We start from the raw sequence: 19,991 nt of genomic DNA, 5'->3' as shown, positions 1-19,991 counted from the left end.
AGGTTCATGGAGAGGACTCTGAAAGTGTCGAGATCTATCTCATCTGCTCCAACGAAGAGAGCGAAGAATGTGGCAAGTCCCGTGGACTTGCCTCGGGACTCCGGAATTGGGGAAAGTCACGACGACATGAGTCTGTGAAGACCACCAGACAAAGGCCGATGAAATCACCTGAGAGGAACGTTCTTGCCGTCTCCAACTTCTCTTTCTTCTTTCCCCAGATACCACAATCCTACACCAACAACACTCACACTTCAACCGACTCGACCATTCCCTGCCATTCTGCTGCCTACTCTATCCTGCAAGGGACATTATCAGACAAAATAACCTCTGCCTGGACCAGATCTAGTCAATGACGGCGAACCAGCCTCGTTCTCATCCAATACATTCTACAAACCCTGTCCCTTTTCCCACGGGGACCTCGGCCGCACCTGATTCGCGAAGCGTCTATATATCTCACAAGAGCTATTTTCTCCTCCCTTGAAATGGCCAAACAATCTTGATAATGCACAACAGCTTTCCCCAGCCCAAAAGTACCTGCAACACAGCAACCAGAGATCCCGGAATTTTATCAGGAGGTCTGACACGGACAGGCAATTGATCTACGCAGTGTCTTCTTGAAGCTCACAGCCTCACACCCGACCACCAACGTGCAACCAGATTGATTTTTCCCATCCTTGGTCCAAACATCCGAGGAGTAATAATCAACTCGAGTTCCCCGAGCACAACTTGTATTGTGGGGGCAAGGGATAACAAAGTTCTCGGGCCGATCAAGCTCTGGTTTCTTGGAACGCTCTTACTTCACGGCCTCTACCAATCACGGGGCCCCGTTCATGGCGTGCACTCTGGACGAGCAGTCATAGGCGTCGCCTCCGCCAGTCTTTGCGACTCGGGATGATTCATGCTTTATTATTGGTAGTCGACGTCCCCTTGCTCGGTGATCCCTTGTCAGTCCATCAAAGCTTGGAAAACACTTCCTGGTTTGTTGTCACTCCCCATGAAGCAAACAGACGCCAAGCGCGAGGAGCAGCCAGCTTTATTCATGCTTAATCCCTTGGTGGTGCAAACAGTGCTCGGGACAGAGCTCATTGGACAATTGACTTGTTAACAGGACATCGTAAACCAGAGAGTGGACTTCATAGTCGAAATAGTCGGGAATTATGATGAGTATCATGATCGCAAGTCTTTACCCCAAGGTTGAACGAAGAGCCGGAGCTCTGGTCTCTAGTCCCCTTGGGGGAGATGAGGTATTTATGAGTGGTGGCTGCCTTTGACTCGCCATATGCATCTAGACCAATATGGACAGTAGAATCCCTGATACATTTGGCTATCTTGGCACCCTGCCAGTTGTCCTTCAATATATCTTCCCGCCCTCGAATGCCTCACAAGACTAAACCACGAAGCACTTCCACCGATCACGCCATCACGGAAAAGACCGAGTACGCAGGGTGCCCAAATCCGAGATTGAAAAAGCAAGAACAAAATAGTACCTAAGAAAAAGAAATTAAAGCCACTGGCAAGTAACTTAGCTCTAAGAGCTTTGACCAACAAGAACGCCAAAACCTGGTGCTCTGTGATTGGCGTTTGCCTAACGAGGATTATTCAGCTGGTTTGAGCTTTCGGCGAGGAGGTTACCATAAACGTCTACTCTACCCCCGAGAACATCTATACAGTCTACTTCATCGAAGTCGTTTTCCAATAGCGGATCCTCCATACGAATCTTTAACGCTAGTTCACGGCCCATCAACTAGAGATGTAGTTAGGCGCCACAGGGCGGGGTTGAGGTAACGTGACAGCCGACAGTATGACGGCAAAGCCAGCGACACTATAATTCCCATGGATAAACCTTCTGAGATATGCTCGTCAAAGAGCACACGAGCACATACAGATCCCCAAATTTAAGGTTGCTTGTCGCTTGCATATTCTAAGAAGTTTCTGTAGATCTCGAATAATGCGCCCAAAGTGGCGACCAAGGAAAACCGACAATAACCATACTCACTATGACAGGCAGAAGACCCCAGAATGTAACAAGAGCCCACCAGAGCAATATACGACCCCTCAAAACCAACACAAAAACCAACATCCAAGAGACTATCCATGTTCCCATCTGCACACACTGCACCAGCCCTGTGAAATCGTCCTTCGGTGTGATCGCCTACTGTACTGTATGTGTGATGAGAACGGCCCTAACGCCCAACGGGAGGAGCCGGGCGGGCCCTAACCCAACCAGAGTTGCTGGCGATGTGAAGACAATGCATTAGGGCGGCGGGGATCACCCCAATGACTAGGATCGCTGCGAACTGGAGCTCTCAAGCCACTCGTTGCGTCCCATCCCCGCGGAGCTCTGACCTAGCCCCCTCAGATCAATTTGCATCTCCACTTTCATCGTTTAACCCTCTGTTCTCCCTGAATCTTTCGCTTCTTTTTCACACTTCTCCTCTGGGCTTGGAGCTCCGTCGCTTTTAACGGTTGATCTGTTTTCGCATGTCGGGCAGTTGATCAACGGATAATCAATCAAGCTGGAGACGTATACGTTGATCTCTTCTGCAATCCTTAGCTTCTGAGATTTTGAGACAGCACGACTACCCAAAGGACAACATCTTGTGGTATTCATTTGTTCCTAAGTTGCGACGATCCCCTATATCCTAGGTACACTCTGGATTAGAGCCACGGAGGTCCTTTATTTGCAGAATAGTATGAAAGGGCTCGTTTTCGAGTTGAATGCGTCAACATGAATCGCCCGCTATACCTGGATACCCAGGTAGCCCAAAATCAGAGCCAAAGATATTCCTTCATTGAAACACCGCTAGAAATGCATGCCGGGAGTCAGCGCCCAGAGCCTGGATCTCCACCTCCTCCCCTACCGGTGGACTCCAGGATAGCTATGCAGCCACAAGATGCGATAGAACAACAGCCTCCTACCTTGCTTCCACCAGCACCCACGCATCAGCAACAGCAGCAATATCACCAGCAAGAACGAATTCAGTCACATCAATATATACCCAGCGAGAAAGAGCGACACCTTCAAGAAGAAGGCATCATCCCCACATACTCCCGATATCCTCCACCGGAGCAACATCCAGCTTTCCAGGCCCCATTCTCACCTCCCCCAGAACAACAACATCATCATCAAATACCGCAATATGCCTATGCCAGCCCTCCCAGCTCCCCGGGTCCATTACCTCTGAAAACGCACGAACCACCCAAACGGAGTGATACTCTCTCAATAGAGCCTGACGCAAATCCATTGCAATCACCGAAAACCTCATACTTCCCTCCACCTCCGACACCCGCTGTACATGGATCACACGCCCCACCCGGCGAGGACCTGAGCGCGTTCCATCAACCCGGACAAATTATGCATCCGAATCAGGAGGTAGAAGGTGGAACGTGGAGTCATGGTTTATGCGATTGTTCAAGTATCGGGACATGTTGTCTTGGGATTATATGTCCTTGTATATTGTACGGGAAGACTCAACATCGTCTGAGCATGAAGTCGCGAAAGGAGGACCCGACTAATATGCTTGGTTATGATACATGTAACGGGTCATGTACTGCGATGACTTTGTTCTGTGGGTGTCAATGTAAGCCATATATGCCCTTTTATGTTTCGAACCACCTCGCTGATAACGACTACAGGGCTCCTGGCTACCATCCAGCACACGAGGACGAGAAAAGCATATGGAATCGAAGGGGATGTCTGTTCAGATTGTGTTCGCGCGACTTGTTGCACGTGCTGCACTTTGATTCAAGATGAGAAGGAGTTTCAGAAACGAGAAGAGCGAAGAGGGAGAGCGGCCCGGGAACGAGGCGCAACTCTCCTTTCGCCGTATACAGCTCCCGGGCCAATGACTTATGGCTTGCCACCGAAATGAATGGGTGCAATCGCTCAATAGTTTCTTAACGATTTGATTTCCTACACAGGTTTGCGATGATGGACAATTTGATGTCACAAATTTTATAGCGTACCTGGCCTGCGTTAGCGGACTACTACTTAACTTCCTGCTCCCACTACTCAGCGAATGAAGAATCGTGATAGATCCCGCGAAAGATACAATATGCTTCCAAATTAATAACATGCGGCCGATGTAGCATTGCATAGAAATCCACGTTGTCTTCATAGGCAGCTACAAAGAATTATGTGATCTTTGTTGGCTGCTGGTAAATCCAGTAGAAGGGACGTATGGAGTAGCTGAATCTTGTCTGGACGTAAGAGTAGATTGGCCATACTAGATTTTTCTTCCGAATGGCGTACATAGTCCTCTGTAATATCAAAAGGAATGACGTCTAACAATCCAGATGGTAGTTAGATATACTGGACCTGCAGTCTGAAATCGAGAGACAATCGTACGTAAGTATCACTAAGACATACTCCTGCTTAGGGCTCACGTGTGGCCCCGTATGATCGTGTAGTGTTTCTTATCTAACTAGGCCAGAGGTATTATCCTCTCGCGCAACTTTGGGAAGCCAGAAGCAATAATAAAGCAAACAGGAATCGGAAACTTCAGGTATGATCTCACTAACTTTAGGCGAGCATGGCGTGCCCAGGCAAACTGAGGGTGTCGTGAACCTCGAGACCAAAATTTTACCATTAGAAGACATTCAAAAGCCCTCGTTGCCGTAATGGTGTGAGCTAAAATTCCTTGAATGTAACTCCGTTGCTAAGGATCATATGGAATAGCCTGGCATTCAAAGGCAGCCCATCATTCGACATCTTCAGGGCTCATAATCCGTTCGTATTTCCACACAGAACTTGGTCTCAATTCTTCCAAAGCAAGGATGTGGACAGTGAGGGAAAAGCTTGATTCTCTGCGGCTAGATTGACCTCCAAGAGTTTTGATAACTATGGATTGGAGAAGAGGTGAGAATCATGGATTGAAAGGGAAGTCATGCACACCGTAGAAAGGAATACAATTAAGTGCCGAGGTCTTGGTGAAATAAAGACACCAGAGCTGCCCAGAATCACGACAGATACAACTAAAGATTATCCAAACCCGGAGAGCTCCGAGTAAGGATTTCTCGTAGAGATTCTCAGGTTGAATGACAGTATCTGCGGTTGTTCCTCAATGGGATAGACCACGGATGGAGAGTTTTTTGTTGCTCGCGTGTGGTCGTAACCTCCAAGTGATACGTTCAGCGTTCTCCCCGCTGTTTAACAAACTCGGCAGCCTAACTTCTAACGATAAACTCATCGATAAAGATCATCACAATGTGCCCCGCCCGGGTGTATCCCTTAATCTTACCTTCCCCTCATCTTCCATAGGTTTTAAGCATTAGCCGCCAATGAGCCGAATGTAACCATAATCGGGGTTGTCTATTGGCAACCGTCGCATATCCACACGGAGTCCGGTCTTGGCTGCCGATCGCCACTATCTCTTGACCAAAGCTTGGGGTTTCTTGACGAATATCCATCCGGAACGATGTCTTGATTAGCAGATGATTTACGAGATGCTAAGCCAGTGATAGTAGTGTCGTATTCCGACGGTACTGCCGAGTAGCGGGTCATCAGGGTCCTCCCTACTTATGCTTCTCCAGCCAATCAAGCTCTTTCTTCATACGACAGTGTCGCAATGTTTCATGTTGCCGGTGCGATATATAGTTGAGCGATAGCCTGAGATGGTCGGGAAAAAGCAAGAAATCACTTTCCTCAGAAATAAAAATCTTCTATTCAGTAACAATGCGGCATCAAAAGTGGCTACTCCCTCTACTGGCGGTAGGCGTTACAGCCGCTCCTGCAAGCACAGCCAAAGACAGTGTCTCATCAGTTGTGAAGAATGGCGTCAAATATACTGTATTCGAGCATGCCGCAACTGGGGCCAAGATGGAGTTCGTCAAGAACTCGGGTATCTGCGAAACCACTCCAGGGGTTAATCAGTACTCGGGATATCTCTCTGTCGGAAACAACATGAACATGTGGTTCTGGTAGGTGTCACCATCGATTTTTGGTGTATTTTTCTAAAAGAGAATAGGTTCTTCGAGGCGCGAAACAACCCCCAACAAGCACCTCTGGCTACCTGGTTCAATGGTGGTCCTGGATGTTCCTCTATGATCGGCCTTTTCCAGGAAAATGGCCCCTGTCACTTTGTTAACGGGGATAGCACCCCGTCGTTGAACGAGTATAGCTGGAATAATTACGCCAACATGCTATACATTGACCAGCCCATCGGTGTTGGTTTCTCCTACGGCACGGACTCTGTGACAAGCACAGTGACTGCTGCGCCGTACGTCTGGAAGTTGCTGCAGGCATTCTACGCTCAGTTCCCCGAGTATGAAAGTCGCGATTTTGCCATATTCACCGAAGTAAGTCCCCTTCTAAGTTAAAAGATATCAATGGCTAATTTATCAGTCTTACGGCGGACATTATGGCCCCGAGTTCGCCTCGTACATCCAGGAGCAAAACACCGCCATCAAGGCCGGATCCGTATCAGGCGAGAACATCAACATAATCGCCCTGGGCGTCAACAACGGCTGGATCGACTCGGCAATTCAAGAAAAGGCCTACATCGATTTCAGTTACAACAACTCCTACCAGCAGCTCATCGACGCCTCTCAGCGCACGAGCTACCTGAGCGCCTACAACAACCAATGTCTCCCTGCTATCCAAAAATGCACGAAAACAGGAAGCAACTCCGACTGTAAGAATGCGGATAGTGTTTGCTACCAAAACATCGAGGGACCGATCAGCAATTCGGGTGACTTCGACGTCTATGATATCCGGGCGCCATCGAATGATCCCAACCCACCTTCAACCTACTCGACATACCTCACCAGTCCCAATGTCGTAAAGGCTATTGGTGCGCAGTCCACCTACCAGGAATGTCCGAATGGACCGTATCAGAAGTTCTCGTCAACAGGTGATAGTAAGTTTCAATCTTCACCTGCTTACTTAATGCAAAAACTAACAAGACAGACCCTCGGTCTTTCCTCTCTACACTCTCCAGCGTGGTCAAGTCGGGCATCAACGTGCTAGTTTGGGCGGGTGACGCCGACTGGATTTGCAACTGGCTTGGCAACTATGAGGTCGCCAATGCTGTTGACTTTTCAGGACATGCAGAATTCAGCGCAAAGGACCTGGCACCATACACCGTCAATGGTGCTGAAAAGGGCCAGTTCAAGACTGTGAACAACTTTTCGTTCTTGAAGGTGTACGGGGCGGGACATGAGGTTCCTTACTATCGTGAGTTCCTTGCCCAAGTTAAATTCGAACGAGTACTAATTGATGTAGAACCCGAGACGGCGCTGCAGGCATTCGAGCAGATTCTCCAGAAGAAGCCAATTTCCTCAACTTGATGGTCAAGACTTGTGTGACTTTGACTATATTGGGATTGATATGATTGATGGGATGTATATACTTACCAAGAAACTTACTTTGACTAAAGGTTGGCCCACAATGCAGATGCATGATTAAAAACACTTCAGATTGACATTGTGCGTGAAGAAGTTAGGATAGCACCTAGTCGCCGACCTGCAAACTCAATCGCCATGAATAATTGAGCAGAAATATCATAGTATCGCGATCGTAAGTCTAAATTGGATACGTCGCAAGGAGAGCCCTGCGCTCGTAACATGCAAAGTCAAAACGAAAGAGATGGGTGTGCCTCGCATGTGGATTACTTCTCAGATTTAATCCTCTAATTACAGAGTACAGTAGTAGAGATTAGATGGGGAACCCGTATCAGACTGCACCGTAGATCATCCATCTAAGAACCAGGTTCTTGGGAGTGGTAGAGAGCGGATCTGTCGATTCTTCACAGGGATACATGCGGAATTATGTCAGTGGAACAAGCTTAGCAACACCTTGCCAGCGCCCTGTTCACTCTCAAGTAGGTAAATTCGAAGGAATCATGCCTGTGCTCTGCTCCTCAGGCCAAAGCTTTCAAGTCCGAGGACTTCACATCATCATAATCAGGGGCTTGATTGTTATTACAATAGAAGGTGGGGCGGCGAACTCCTAGAGACATTGAAGAGTCAGTGCCGTAACAGGAAAAGTAAATCCGATGGGTCTCCTCACTTGAACCTTTCTGACTATCACCGGAGAGGTAACCCAACGGCAGTCTAGAAACTTGGGAAATCAATTGAATCACTCACAGGGAAATAATAAACTTGAGACAGAGCTAGCTACCTATGCTATAGACTTTTTGCCTCGGTGGCGGCTAGTAGCTATGGTACACATATATTGAGGTCGCGGCTCCCAAGGCCATCAATATCCCTTCACTCTTCCATTTCGTGAGGATTCACCAATTTGAACAGGGTCCAACAGCTATATTTGGCTACTCTCAAAATGTCGACGACCTCACAGGATGCTACTGGAGTCGACCATAATCATTTTCGACACGTTGTCATCACGTCTACGGTGTTTCGCCTTCATATTGTCCACTACAGCGGTAGGATTCCGAATCCTGTCTCGAAAGATCAATGGAACTGGTCTCTTTATTGACGACTATCTTATGCTTTCAGCTCTGGTGAGACTTACCCGACAAATCCAAATGAGATCTAAAACTAATCCACTCAAGCTTAATTTCAAACAGTGCTTTACAATGGCCTGGGAACACATATCGTGTACGTGAAGCCTGAATAGCTTACCGTTTACCTCAAGGTATGTTTGGTTCAAAAACGAGGCTCATTAAGGATCTATGCCTAACATGGGCATTCTTATAGACCCTCTTCACTGGCTCTATCCTCTACACACTTTGCGTCGCCTCGATCAAACTCTCTATTTTGATGCTTTACAAACGATTGTTCCCCGTGAAGCCTATAGATATCGCTGTCAAGATTGTCTCGATGATTATTATCCTCTGGGCCGCTTGCGGTATTCTGGCGGGTTGCTTCACTTGCATTCCGACGGAGAAGCTTTGGAATCCCATGATCCCTGGTGGTTGTATGGACCTGGGCAAGTTCTACTATGGCTTGCAGATTCCCAACATTGTTACCGACGCTGTGATCTTGGTTATGCCCATGCGCACTGTCTGGGGGTTGCCAATTTCGAAGGCGCAAAAGACCGGTCTCTCGTTAATTTTTGTTCCGGGCTTTTTGTAAGCATCGATGGTCGAGAGCAAACTTTATGAAAACTAACACTAAACAGTAGGACTCTCATTTTCGATATCGTTCGACTAGTTTCCCTTGTTGAACTGTCCAAGGCAGGAGACGACATCACGTCTATGTTGATTAATTTCTGAACGTTGAGCAAGAATGGGATGATTCTAACTGTTACTAGACACCCAAGTTAATCCCAGTGTATGGTCCTGTATCGAGCCCGCTGTGGGTATCGTCGCAGGTTGCCTGTTAAACATGCGGCCCTTGTTCAAGCTCGTACACCGCAAAGTCTGGATGCGTCATGTCGGTTCGACAGCAAACACCTGTCAGCAGGAGATTGTTGGAAGCAAGAGCGAGAAGCGCTGGACCCGAGAATCTTCTCAAGATACCCCGAGCCCGACCCTCAACTCCCAGACAACTCACTCTCCGGAAAGCCCCGCCTGAAGGTCAGTTGAAGTAGCGTTTCGACATGATTACAAAGCGTATTGACTAGCCAAATTGTCGGCGATTCTCTTTTTGAAGTTGAACATACCATCGTCTTTACACTCATTATCTAATCAATTTTCTATCTATTACCTTAATTCCACTGGAGACGCGACTTTATGTTCACTGATGCTGTGACTTATGCACTTTGCGGAGGTTCTCTCATGTGTCCCGAGTCAGACGGTCAGAAAACCGTAGATCTCGTCTGTGCTTCAATCGTCAAACACAATTCATTCGTCTAAAACTTGGAGATGGCCAGATGTCGATCATAGTAAATTCCGCCCATGGCCACCAACTACGCATATCATTGGCCAGACGGGGGGATCTTGGTAGCCTGTCCCCTCACGCCAAGCGACGGCCAAATTAGAGCCCCCGGCCGTGGCCCCACTTCCTCGCCCCTATCCATATACACCTTCCCCGATAGCCATGCGCAATGACGCGAGTCTACGCGTGAAGCACCACCGTGAACAACTATTAAGAACCCTCCTATGGCCTCGGCGAGGTATCAGCAACTCAACAACATGCGAGGACTCGATGAGAGCACTGATGTCCTCCTTCGAGTCGGCCAGTCTGCGACTGAGCAGGTGAGGCATGGATGGCAGGCCTTTGTCAATTTCGCAGCTCGGGACAACGTCCTCGAGGTCGCCCTCGGTTTGATGTCAGAAAATTCGACTCGCCCTCAAGTTCAGTGAAATTCAGTTGTGACTGATCCGATCCACGAAATCTAGTATCGCTAATGCCTTCACCAAAGTCGTGACCTCTTTTGTATCGGATTTGGCGCTGCCCATTGTCTCTTTGTTGCCATTCTTGAACCGGAATATGGACCAGAAATTCGCCGTTCTCTCACAGGGGCCTAATTATGCCGAAGGTGAGGGTTACAATACCCTCAAACAGGCGAGGGACGACGGTGCGCTTGTTTTGGCATGGGGGTGCGTATATTCCTCCAACAACCCGTGGCCGTCACTTAGCTAACTGATTGTACAGGATGTTTGTCGAAAACATACTCAATTTTGCTGGTGTCAGTTTGACTTTGTTTGCGGTCGCCCACTTGTACATGTTCGTTTCCCACGATAGAATCATCAAGCCCACTGTTCGGTGCAGGTATTGCAGAAAGTTCATCAGTGTCGAGGTAAGATTCTTAAACAATCATGATCCTCACTCAATTACTCACTGGACTTTAGGCAAAACGCTGCCTCAACTGCTCGAGCTGGCAAGATGGAAGAGAAGATTTGCCCGGAGAGAGTAACAACAGTAGCAGCAGCAGCAGCAGCAAAAGCGCCGATCGAGTTTGATTGAGCGAATATCTGCCTTTTCCTTTGCCTGTGCATTCTCTCTCGCATGATCATGGATCTGGTAATTGTTACTTGAACAAGTCTACCGTAAAGGTGTACCCTAGCTAACCAGGGGAGGAGACTTCCAACTTGAGGTAGAAAGCATGTCCACTAGATCCAATACCAACATTTTCACAGTTTACCCAAACGCCCGCCTCCAGCAAGTATAGGCAAAGACGAATTGATTTCTCGCAAGTTGAGAGTCCAGCCAAATAATCCTAGTTTGAGCCCTATGGCTACAACGTCAAATTTCAAAATATCTCACCCATTCTAAGTTCTAATTTTGGGTTTTTTGTAGGCGACGCTCTATATGTACTCAAGTGGCGCATGTCGTAATGGAATTTTATCTCATCAGCCTAGTAGATGATTGCCAATTACTCTTCTTCCCTCATCGAGTAGAATGATACACTAAGGGCGGTTAAGAAGCCAGCATCACGTGGCTCTCGTGGATCCGACTGTTAGCCCCGCGTCGACAGTCCCCCAACATTAGTCAAAGAACTGCCAATAACTAACTAACCCTCTGTACGGCAAATCACTGGATTGTCCTTCAAGTTTTACGATAACTCATCATGTCAATTACACACATCGTGCTCTTCCAGTTCAAAGCTGGTACAGACACCAAAGTCATCAAAGATGTGAGACCTTCAAGTGACCCTCTCTTCGATGTGATTTCGAAGCTAACTGCTCGCCTACGAAGACATGTGATCGCATGATCGGACTGAAAGAAGATTGTGTTCACCCTACATCCAATAAGCCTTATATCAAGGCGTCCTCAGGTGGGGCAGATAATTCAATTGAAGGAATCCAGGTGAGTAAAATCTAAGCTACACTTGAAATTGGGTCTGTGCTATCCGAATGGGACTCAGCTGAGTATTTAGAATGGTATCACACATGCATTCGTCGTTGAGTTTTTCAGCGCAGAGGACCGAGACTATTATGTCAGGGAAGATCCAAGACACAAAGCATTTGTTCAAAGCCTCAATGGAGTAATTGAGAAGGCACAAGTCATCGATTTCATGAATGGGGTCTTTGACAAGCTTTAGCTACGCCATGGCCTGACTTAAGATAACGAGGCTTCATATGTCAGGAAAAGACTGTATTAATATCCTTATCTGAGTGCGTAGCATCAACACTAATTACTAGTAACAAAAGCCAAATTCATTCATCCGTAAAGTGAAACACATCCCTCGCCTCAAAGAGCGCGCTGGAATCCCGCGTTTCGGTTATCCATATCAGAGTCCACACGAGGATCCAACTTGTTAGCGATGTTGCTAGAATGAGGGCCCGCAGTTGCGCCGGATCGTGGGTTACCGTGGCTGCTTCCTGCCATGGCGTTGTGGCGAGCGCGGTTGTCCATGTCGGAGTCAACGCGGGGATCCAGCTTGTTGGCGATGTTGGAACTGTGAGGGCCGGCAGTGGTGGTTGACGAAGTGTTCATACCGCCAGTAGTGTTCAAGCCGCCAGTAGTACCTGTATGGCCATAATGGGCTTGGTTGCCCATGGTTGTGGAATCAACGCGAGGGTCAAGCGTGTTGGCGACATTGGAAGTATGGGGGACGGTCGTCCGATTGTGGGTGCCCGTTGTCCCAGCACCATAGCCTCCCAAGTTACTGGCTTGAGTGCCCCGGTTATCTAGAAGAGTCAGTTACTGAACACTGGGCTGTTGATGCAGTTGTTAAGAAACACGAACCTAGATCGCTGTCAACAAAGGGGTCGACCTTGTTGGCGACATTGGTAGCATGTGGTCCAGCGGTGCCTCCCATAGCCTGGTGACGAGCGCGGTTGTCTGCAATCCAAGAATTAGCATTCTCAAATTTTCGGATATCTCCCATCACATGGATAAGGCACTTACCGCGGTCGCTATCGACACGAGGGTCGAGCTTGTTAGCTAGGTTGGAGCTGTGAGGACCATGGTTTGTAGAGCTGGTCGTGTTCGTGTTGTGGTGATTGCCAGTCAAGGCATTTTCGGCTTTTCTGACGAAACCGCTCATGTTGATGGGTCTTTGTAGATTTGGAAGTTCGGGAACTTAAGTGTTGAGAGATGGTGATTGTGCTGGATATAGATCCCCGAGGTCTGGTGAGGAATATATATAGTTTGGCTCCTGGCGAGGAGAGACTATCCTAGACAGAGAACCTGGATGACGTCGCATTGTCTGGTGATGATGTATTAATTTTGTATTGAATCTTAACTCTCATTGGAATGTCTGCATGTATTCTAAACTCTGCAGATTCACAACTCGGTGTGTAAAACAGGCTGGCTCTCCGCGGTCTTTCCACGTGTGTGGCGTCAGACTTCATTTTTGCCACCAAGTCTGGGGCTGACCAGGTTACTGGAAAGAATCATGAAAACAGGCCCACATCCATGCTTCAGTATCTAAAACGACTGAAAATGGCACAGCGTACTTGGTGTACAAGCGCCATCTACGCATGATTTGTGTCAAACTTTCATCATTCGTTTTAACCAATCCCGGGTGTCGAATGCGATATGAACGAAAAACATCAACACGGATGATAGTCACCGTGCACTGTACAATAATAGGCATCTGAATCAATATTCATCTAACTCTACTCTATCTCTAGGTTCACGTGTAAACGCAAATAACCGCTACAACCGGGATGGCCGTGGCTGAGAAGACCACCCAGTACCAGTAGACCCTGTCAGCCCACCGTCCATGACCAAATTCTGACCCGTAATGTATCTTGACGCACTGCTTGCAAGGAACGCAACACAATTGGCAACATCAAATGCATCTCCCATACTGCCCTGGGGCACATTATGCTCAGTGACCTTCCTGTAAATTTCGCGTTCCTCTGCAGACTCGCTGTTGCCGAGCGACTCCAGCAGCGGAGTGTACATCATACCAGGGGCGACCGAGTTCACCCTGATACCCTTACCAGCATACATAATGCCAGTTGTCTGCGAAAAATGGATTACCGCCGCCTTGGCTGTTGCGTACGCAACCTGAGGCTTACCCAGGTATCGCATTCCAGCGATAGACGCGTTGTTAATGATAGAACCAGATCCTTGCTTTTCCATGATGGGCAGCACGGCGTTACAGCTCAAATAGACGGATTTCAAATTCAGGCGGATTTGCGCATCCCAGTCCTCTTCTGTCATGCTTCCGGCGTCTCCCGTCAATGTTCTTCCGACGTTGTTGACTAGGATATCGATTCGGCCGAAGGTTTTCATCACTTCATCGACAACGCGCTTGATATCGGTTTGGCTCGTCGCGTCTGCTTGGATGACATCACAGATTCCCCCATCTGCGTGGATTCGAGCAGCTGTTCGTTGTGCTGCTTCCACGCTCCTGTTGCAGGCAATGACTTTGGCACCTGATTCGCTCAGGACCTTTGCGATGGCTGCTCCAATGCCCCAATATTTGCTGTTGGCATCCCCCGATTGGCCTGCGCCAACAACCAGGGCCACCTTTCCCTTGAGGTCGGGGTATGTAGCAGCTTGTCTGTCCTTGCGAGTTAGATCAGGGCTTAACTATAAAGTATTATGAGGGAATCTCACCGATGAGCCATATTTGAGAGAAGTCGTAAGCAGTACGAGTAGATTCACGTCCTCTTCGTCTGGTAAATTGAAAGAAAAAATTCTACAGAGGGGGCTTACTAGGTTGGTCTTAGTAAGATTGCGGTGAAGCTCATCACAGCACATCCCCCCATCACAATATCCTCGGGAATTCTCCGGGCAACACAATTGCGGGTATGCGGGTATTCAATCCAAGTACATATTGCAAATTATAAGTTCCTAGGGTGTAGATGCTGGCTAATTGTTCCCGTCGAATCAGCATAATCTCATCTCTGACACAGCCATCACTTTATCCCCGCGATCACGTTCAGCTGGGTACTGTTGCCGCACTTTGGGAAGGTGTAGAGCACCGAGGTCACTTGTCCCAAAAATGGTTCTTTAACTAGTAGGGCTATATGTGGAATTCATTTTGACCACCCACAGCCTTGCGCTGTGGGTGTGAACGTAATGCTTTTCTTTTCCCGGCCCAATAATTTGACAACCCCAGTTCGAAGGGACTCAGCATCTTCCTCACGGCAGGTAACCTATCAGAGCAGCGTCGCCGTCACCTCAACGATATACGGAGCTCATAGTATGAGTAGCTAGCGATCCCTTTTGAAACTTTGAAACAAAAATATTACTTTCAGTAGTATCCATTGGTAATATCAAGGCTGTCAGGCAAATGAAACACAATCATTAGAACAAAGACATGGCCTGAAAAGAAATTGGTGTTCGCCTTGAATCCCAAGGATAGTCATCTATACCCCTCCAAATGTACATACATGCCTCCAGCAAAGAAAACAAAGCATTCCCTTCTATCAAAGACAGTTAAAAAGTGTAGAGCCAGCTTCGGCCGAGGACCATCGCGGCTTGAACAAGAAACAATAGAAGCTATTGTGGGTGCGTATTCGGCAAGTTCACCTTCTTGCGAATACCGAGAGAATTCAAACAGGCAACCCTTAGTTGGTCAGGCGGGCGGAAGACGGAGCTCCAGTGTACAGGACAAGCAGGACAATAGTGGCAGCAACACCGACAGCAATACCCTTGGCCTTGGCCGGGTTAGCCCGGCGGTACTCGCCGACCTGCAGGCGCACATCAGTGCTAAGGGCCTGGAGCTTCTCGGCGCCCAGCTTGTAGTAAACAAGGCCAGCCAGGGCAATGGAGTAACCGAAGAACTGCTGGGGAGTGACGGGGTCACGGAAGATCATCATCGAGGCGCAGACCAGGAGGATATCCTTGAGGATACCAGCCATGGTCAGGACGACGGCAGAAGTCTTGCCAATCTATGGGATTGTCAGCGAGTAATCATTGAAAGAGACACGAACACCACATACCAAAAGAACAACAGAGGCGTTAAGAAGGAAAGCAACCAGCGCGTTGGCAATGAGAGTCATGATACCAAGAGAGTAAATATCGTTCATAGTCATGCGGGGGACATCGGTGAAGAGAGTAACGATGCCGTTGGTAACGGCGCAGGCGGGAGCGTAGTAGTACAGGGAGACGAGAGGGTCCATCTTGAACTCGGCGGAGCTGAGCAGGCGCTGGACCATGACGAGGCGCAGGGCCTCGAAGATGATACCAGCACACTGGATAAGGAAGCCGAGCATGTCGAACTTGATCTCGCCAAAGGAAGCGATAACAACACCAAGGACAATGATAGCGACATTGCCGAGGGTCTTGAAGTTGGCCGGGGCAATTCCGAAGGCCCAGGTGGCGAAGAGAGTCACGACAGCGTTGGTGGCCTATACAATCAATTGTTGGTTTATGCTCGACGATATTATGAGAGTGAGGGTTCTTGGGCTTACCTTCAACATCTGGATGAAGGAAACACTGAGGTAGAGGTAGGCCAGGTTACCGCAGATGAGAGACAAGCTGAACATGATACCGATGGGGACAATAGCACGACTGTTGGATTATTGCAATGTCAGCAGCGCTCTATTCCAATCATTCGCAGACACATATGGACATTGTCGATTACTCACGCATAAGTGCTGGGGGTCATTGGGACCTTGTGGCGGGAGTCCAGGATGGTGGTGAACTTGGCCAGACCCTGGGTCATGGCAGTAGCGAAGACCATGTGCCATGTCGTGAGGAAGAGGGCTGTGCGTCGAGTATTAGCTATTTAGCCTTTTGAGGAGGGAGTAGGCCTGGGCTCGATAGTATAGCCAGCGCAAAAGCACTTACGGAAGTCTAGAAAAGAAGCAAATTAGTAACTCGTCGGTTGGGAGTATCGGGGGTAATAGATAGGCACTCACTGAACTTGGCGGATGACAGAACCCACTTGTTGAACAGAATGACGCTGGAACTCAAGGCAATCCACAGACTGAGAAGATATTAGCCATTGATTCTTAGAGAAGGGCGGAGACCTCCAGGGGAAGAGTCCAGCGACAACGTACGCAATGTAGAAAGCCGGGTGCAGGCCGGTGCTCGGAGCGGGAGCGGGAGCAGCACCACCCTCGAGCTTGCGTTCATCTTGAGAAGAGCGACCGTTTGCCATTGTGTAGAAAGGTGAGACCCGATCAAAAGAGTGACTATGGGTGAGTAGTAGTTGTTGGGGAGAGATGGTTGACAAGGAAAAATGCGAGAATGGGGGCAGGACCAGTTCAAATTCACATTTAGGGGCACGAAGACGGATCGGCGCCCGTGGGGGCGGTGACGGCATTTACGGTGATTTGATTGGGCGGTGAGTGGCTCACAGCACAAGCGGGAAGCAGAAAAGTAAGAAAAAAGTCTGGAAAAGTACTCGTCGACGCGTGGACCCCCTGGCAGGTTTCAGAATTAGGGAGGAGGGCCCCGGCTTGTTTCTTGTTTCTTAACCTCTGTGGATTCCGCTGGGGAGTTCAGCTGGGGCCTCTCGAAGCCGTTATCGAATCCCGCGTCGAGAAGTCAATCGGTAGAAAAAAGTTAAATTGCCTATCAGACCCTGAGACCCCCTATTTCCATCCATTCATTCAATCTGCCATTCTATCAGCTCTCTGGCTACTGGTGAAATCTTTATTCCTTGTTGAAAATCATGTACTTCTTCCTGCGAAGAAATTGAAATACAAATCAAATGGAATAATTACTGTTTGTTCAACCTACTTAGCCCTCCCTAATCCCCTAGCCTTCGCCACCCTGACCAGGGTTACAATCTAGTTCTAACCAAAGAATCTCACGCGAATCAAAGCTCAACAGAAAAGTCATGAGGAAAATGGTCTTGGTGATTTCCTGTCAGATTCGTACCCTCGTTCACGCAGTCGTTTGCCGTGGTACACTGTGGGTTCCGAGAGCCCCAGAGGCGAAAAAGCCCCTGAACCGTACATGACAAGACCTCGACTACGGAGTACGGAGAGTTGAACTAAGTCCGGGTCTGTCGATCCTCAACCAAGAACTGTTCGTTCGTGATTGCAATAACTTAATATCAGTCACTTCCAGTGTTCACCTTCTACACACCCATCGCCTCCCTTGAGCCATCCGTGGGGCCAACCTGGCTATGATATACTCCGTACTCGCAGACGAGTCATTCAAACCTGTAATGCCAGAATTAGGATAAATTAAACTCCCGTCTAGTTAAGTCTCCATGCGTATTCACATCATTCGGCTCTACAGCCAACATGCCCAAACATCTTGGTTCGCTTGTTCGCCGCCACACGCTCATCGCCTGGGTATTGAATGAACCTGCTTAAGGGGTGACTTGGGTTGTCTTCTAAATGGTAGATGATCTTGGCCCGTCTCGGGAACAGTGGACTGTTTGGCCTGTTTCTTTGGCGTATTGGCACACGGTCACCCGCAGGCCATCAGCTGGTATGTGTATCTTCGGAGCGTGCTAGACTCGGAATCACAGTGACCCGTCCTGAACTCGGCATTTGGGGTGGAACATTTTAAAGGCAGTAACCTGATTGGCCTACCAAGCGCATGGGTGCGGCTGCATGGTTCATGCATCGAAGAAATGAAGATTCAGTCCGGGGATCGGGAAGAGGGGTAAGCACATCTTGAGACTAGATAATACGATGCATCTTCACCCACTAGAAACGTACTCAAGCCGTCGGAACCAAGTCCGTTAGTTTAATCAGTCAGCTTATGCTTGGATTGGAAGCGATACGGAAAGGTAGTGAGTACTGAAGATGTGGAGATACGAGGGGTACATACGCGACCAGAAGATAAGATCGCTTCGACTTTCCTCGGCCGAGCAGGAACCTACCACCAATTTCCCCGCTCGATAACTTGTTCACGACGAAACATTTCCTCAACTTGTGACAAAGGAAGAAGACCAAGACATCATGATTCAACAGACTGATTCCTCACAGCTCGCAAACTGTGATCACATTCCTGTCATTGATTTATCTAGCATCGACAGTGCATCTCTCGAGGGACGCCAGAAGCTCGCTCAAACCATTTTTGAGGCTTGCACGCAGGTTGGATTCTTCTACATCAAGGTACCATTTCCACCCCACTAGTCGCATATTCTGGTGCTGATATGTTACTCATACATCTAGAATCATGGTATTCCAGATTCCCTGGTGGACGGAATCCATGATGCAGCGGCACGTTTCTTCGACCTTCCGGAGGAGGACAAGATGAAATTCTACATTGGAAATTCCCAGGTTACTGCTTCTAAACCCTCACTTGTGTCTTGGATACTGATGTATACTAACCTTCCACTAGAAATTTCGCGGATACAGCCCGATAGGCGGCGAAAAGTCCACCGGCACCGAAGACGATCCCATCCCGGAGGAAAAAGCAGTCGGCGTCCTTTCAGAGGCATTTGACATTGGTTATGAAGTCGCTATGGACTCCAGCAAGTCTAAAGACGCTCTTCTTCCTTCAGACCCTTATGAACTCTATGGCGACAACCAGTGGCCAGATGAGGAGACACTATCCGGATTCTCTGAGATGTATATCAAATATTGCGTTTCAGCCCTGGATCTTTGCCGCAAGATGATGAAGATATTTGCGCTTGCACTTGGATTGCCTGAAACATACTTTGATTCTAGTATCCGTACGCCAGGAGTGACGTCGAGGATGATGCATTACCCCGCCCAGCCGGTAGCCGGGGAAGTGCAAGAAGGACTTGGAGCGCACACGGTGAGTCTATTTGAGATATATTCTGTTATTGAATGTTCGTTCATCACCTTCTCCAATATAGGATTGGGAATGCTTTACGGTACTCTCTCAGGGAAAAGTTCCCGGCCTCGAAGTTCTCAATCACAAGGGTGACTGGATTCTGGCACCCCCTATTCCAGGCACACTAGTTGTTAATATCGCCGACTGTTTGTCTACTTGGTAAGTACCATTATCAAAATACTTCGTCCGAATTCTCCGTGGCCTCCGGGTCTGAATAACCTGTGAAGGACCAACAAAACTTTCAAGTCAACAATTCACCGCGTGAATAATCTCTCAGGAGAAGAACGATATTCAATTCCTTTCTTCTTTGGCGTTGACTACGACGCCACAGTCTCTGTTTTGGAGAAATATACGTCAAGCGAGAGTCCCCCTTGTAGACCACCCTTCAAAGCTGGGGATGTAAGTGATAGGCTTCGAAACCGTTTTAGACCACTACTAATTGCGACTGACTTAGTGGGTCCGTGAGAAGCTTTCAAGGGCCTATGTGGGCTTTGAAGGCTAGATGACTTGGGAGGTCTTACCGAAAAATA

At 48.4% G+C, this 19,991-nt stretch overlaps 9 protein-coding genes across 9 annotated transcripts; 6 read left to right on the top strand and 3 right to left on the bottom strand.

The window, feature by feature from the left end:
* Positions 1–2,265: 2,265 nt before the first annotated feature.
* On the top strand, positions 2,266–4,056 carry N7473_012149 (DUF614 domain protein). Its single transcript, XM_057158088.1, has 2 exons — positions 2,266–3,581; positions 3,637–4,056. The coding sequence occupies exons 1-2, from the start codon at positions 2,729–2,731 to the stop codon at positions 3,870–3,872; spliced, it is 1,089 nt and encodes a 362-aa protein (XP_057003938.1). The 5' UTR covers positions 2,266–2,728; the 3' UTR covers positions 3,873–4,056.
* A 1,618-nt stretch (positions 4,057–5,674) lies between these two features.
* On the top strand, positions 5,675–7,287 carry cp6 (uncharacterized protein; the record flags this gene model as incomplete). Its single annotated transcript, XM_057158087.1, has 5 exons — positions 5,675–5,919; positions 5,967–6,297; positions 6,344–6,857; positions 6,908–7,174; positions 7,223–7,287. The coding sequence occupies 5 exons, from the start codon at positions 5,675–5,677 to the stop codon at positions 7,285–7,287; spliced, it is 1,422 nt and encodes a 473-aa protein (XP_057003937.1).
* A 1,010-nt stretch (positions 7,288–8,297) lies between these two features.
* On the top strand, positions 8,298–9,033 carry N7473_012147 (uncharacterized protein; the record flags this gene model as incomplete). Its single annotated transcript, XM_057158086.1, has 2 exons — positions 8,298–8,459; positions 8,656–9,033. 2 exons carry the CDS (start codon positions 8,298–8,300, stop codon positions 9,031–9,033), a joined length of 540 nt encoding a protein of 179 aa, XP_057003936.1.
* An 898-nt stretch (positions 9,034–9,931) lies between these two features.
* N7473_012146 (Large-conductance mechanosensitive channel) lies at positions 9,932–11,073 on the top strand. The gene is made up of 5 exons (XM_057158085.1): positions 9,932–10,171; positions 10,242–10,442; positions 10,498–10,642; positions 10,695–10,866; positions 10,923–11,073. The coding sequence occupies exons 1-4, from the start codon at positions 10,002–10,004 to the stop codon at positions 10,803–10,805; spliced, it is 627 nt and encodes a 208-aa protein (XP_057003935.1). The 5' UTR covers positions 9,932–10,001; the 3' UTR covers positions 10,806–10,866; positions 10,923–11,073.
* Positions 11,074–11,344: 271 nt separating this feature from the next.
* Positions 11,345–11,975, top strand: N7473_012145 (Dabb family protein). Its single transcript, XM_057158084.1, has 3 exons — positions 11,345–11,479; positions 11,542–11,652; positions 11,723–11,975. Exons 1-3 carry the CDS (start codon positions 11,414–11,416, stop codon positions 11,885–11,887), a joined length of 342 nt encoding a protein of 113 aa, XP_057003934.1. The 5' UTR covers positions 11,345–11,413; the 3' UTR covers positions 11,888–11,975.
* Positions 11,976–12,036: 61 nt separating this feature from the next.
* Positions 12,037–12,835, bottom strand: dprA (putative cell surface protein; the record flags this gene model as incomplete). Its single annotated transcript, XM_057158083.1, has 3 exons — positions 12,037–12,476; positions 12,535–12,630; positions 12,697–12,835. 3 exons carry the CDS (start codon positions 12,833–12,835, stop codon positions 12,037–12,039), a joined length of 675 nt encoding a protein of 224 aa, XP_057003933.1.
* A 463-nt stretch (positions 12,836–13,298) lies between these two features.
* N7473_012143 (SDR family NAD(P)-dependent oxidoreductase) lies at positions 13,299–14,444 on the bottom strand. Its single transcript, XM_057158082.1, has 2 exons — positions 14,362–14,444; positions 13,299–14,305 (listed from the first exon to the last, which is right to left on the bottom strand). The coding sequence occupies exons 1-2, from the start codon at positions 14,370–14,372 to the stop codon at positions 13,450–13,452; spliced, it is 867 nt and encodes a 288-aa protein (XP_057003932.1). The 5' UTR covers positions 14,373–14,444; the 3' UTR covers positions 13,299–13,449.
* An 873-nt stretch (positions 14,445–15,317) lies between these two features.
* Positions 15,318–16,855, bottom strand: N7473_012142 (sugar phosphate/phosphate translocator; the record flags this gene model as incomplete). Its single annotated transcript, XM_057158081.1, has 7 exons — positions 15,318–15,641; positions 15,693–16,100; positions 16,164–16,263; positions 16,341–16,458; positions 16,543–16,548; positions 16,614–16,681; positions 16,755–16,855. 7 exons carry the CDS (start codon positions 16,853–16,855, stop codon positions 15,318–15,320), a joined length of 1,125 nt encoding a protein of 374 aa, XP_057003931.1.
* Positions 16,856–18,617: 1,762 nt separating this feature from the next.
* Positions 18,618–19,963, top strand: N7473_012141 (isopenicillin N synthase family dioxygenase; the record flags this gene model as incomplete). The annotated part of the gene is made up of 6 exons (XM_057158080.1): positions 18,618–18,773; positions 18,834–18,941; positions 19,003–19,422; positions 19,484–19,620; positions 19,689–19,860; positions 19,916–19,963. 6 exons carry the CDS (start codon positions 18,618–18,620, stop codon positions 19,961–19,963), a joined length of 1,041 nt encoding a protein of 346 aa, XP_057003930.1.
* Between the last annotated feature and the right edge of the window lie 28 nt (positions 19,964–19,991).

Source organism: Penicillium subrubescens, assembly GCF_028828155.1.
Source record: "Penicillium subrubescens strain IBT 31985 chromosome Unknown utg000010l_segment0_segment0, whole genome shotgun sequence".
Taxonomy (NCBI): domain Eukaryota; kingdom Fungi; phylum Ascomycota; class Eurotiomycetes; order Eurotiales; family Aspergillaceae; genus Penicillium; species Penicillium subrubescens.
Note: the sequence above shows the minus strand (reverse complement) of the source record. Positions and strands in the feature narration are given on the sequence as shown.

Coding starts and splice junctions, on each gene's coding strand:
- N7473_012149 (XM_057158088.1), top strand. CDS start 2,729: ATGAATCGCCCGCTATACCTGGATACCCAGGTAGCCCAAAATCAGAGC. Junction 3,582..3,636: donor TTTGTTCTGTGGGTGTCAAT/GTAAGCCATATA, acceptor TAACGACTACAG/GGCTCCTGGCTACCATCCAG.
- N7473_012146 (XM_057158085.1), top strand. CDS start 10,002: ATGGCCTCGGCGAGGTATCAGCAACTCAACAACATGCGAGGACTCGAT. Junction 10,172..10,241: donor GAGGTCGCCCTCGGTTTGAT/GTCAGAAAATTC, acceptor CACGAAATCTAG/TATCGCTAATGCCTTCACCA. Junction 10,643..10,694: donor GAAAGTTCATCAGTGTCGAG/GTAAGATTCTTA, acceptor ACTGGACTTTAG/GCAAAACGCTGCCTCAACTG.
- N7473_012145 (XM_057158084.1), top strand. CDS start 11,414: ATGTCAATTACACACATCGTGCTCTTCCAGTTCAAAGCTGGTACAGAC. Junction 11,480..11,541: donor ACACCAAAGTCATCAAAGAT/GTGAGACCTTCA, acceptor TCGCCTACGAAG/ACATGTGATCGCATGATCGG. Junction 11,653..11,722: donor ATTCAATTGAAGGAATCCAG/GTGAGTAAAATC, acceptor CTGAGTATTTAG/AATGGTATCACACATGCATT.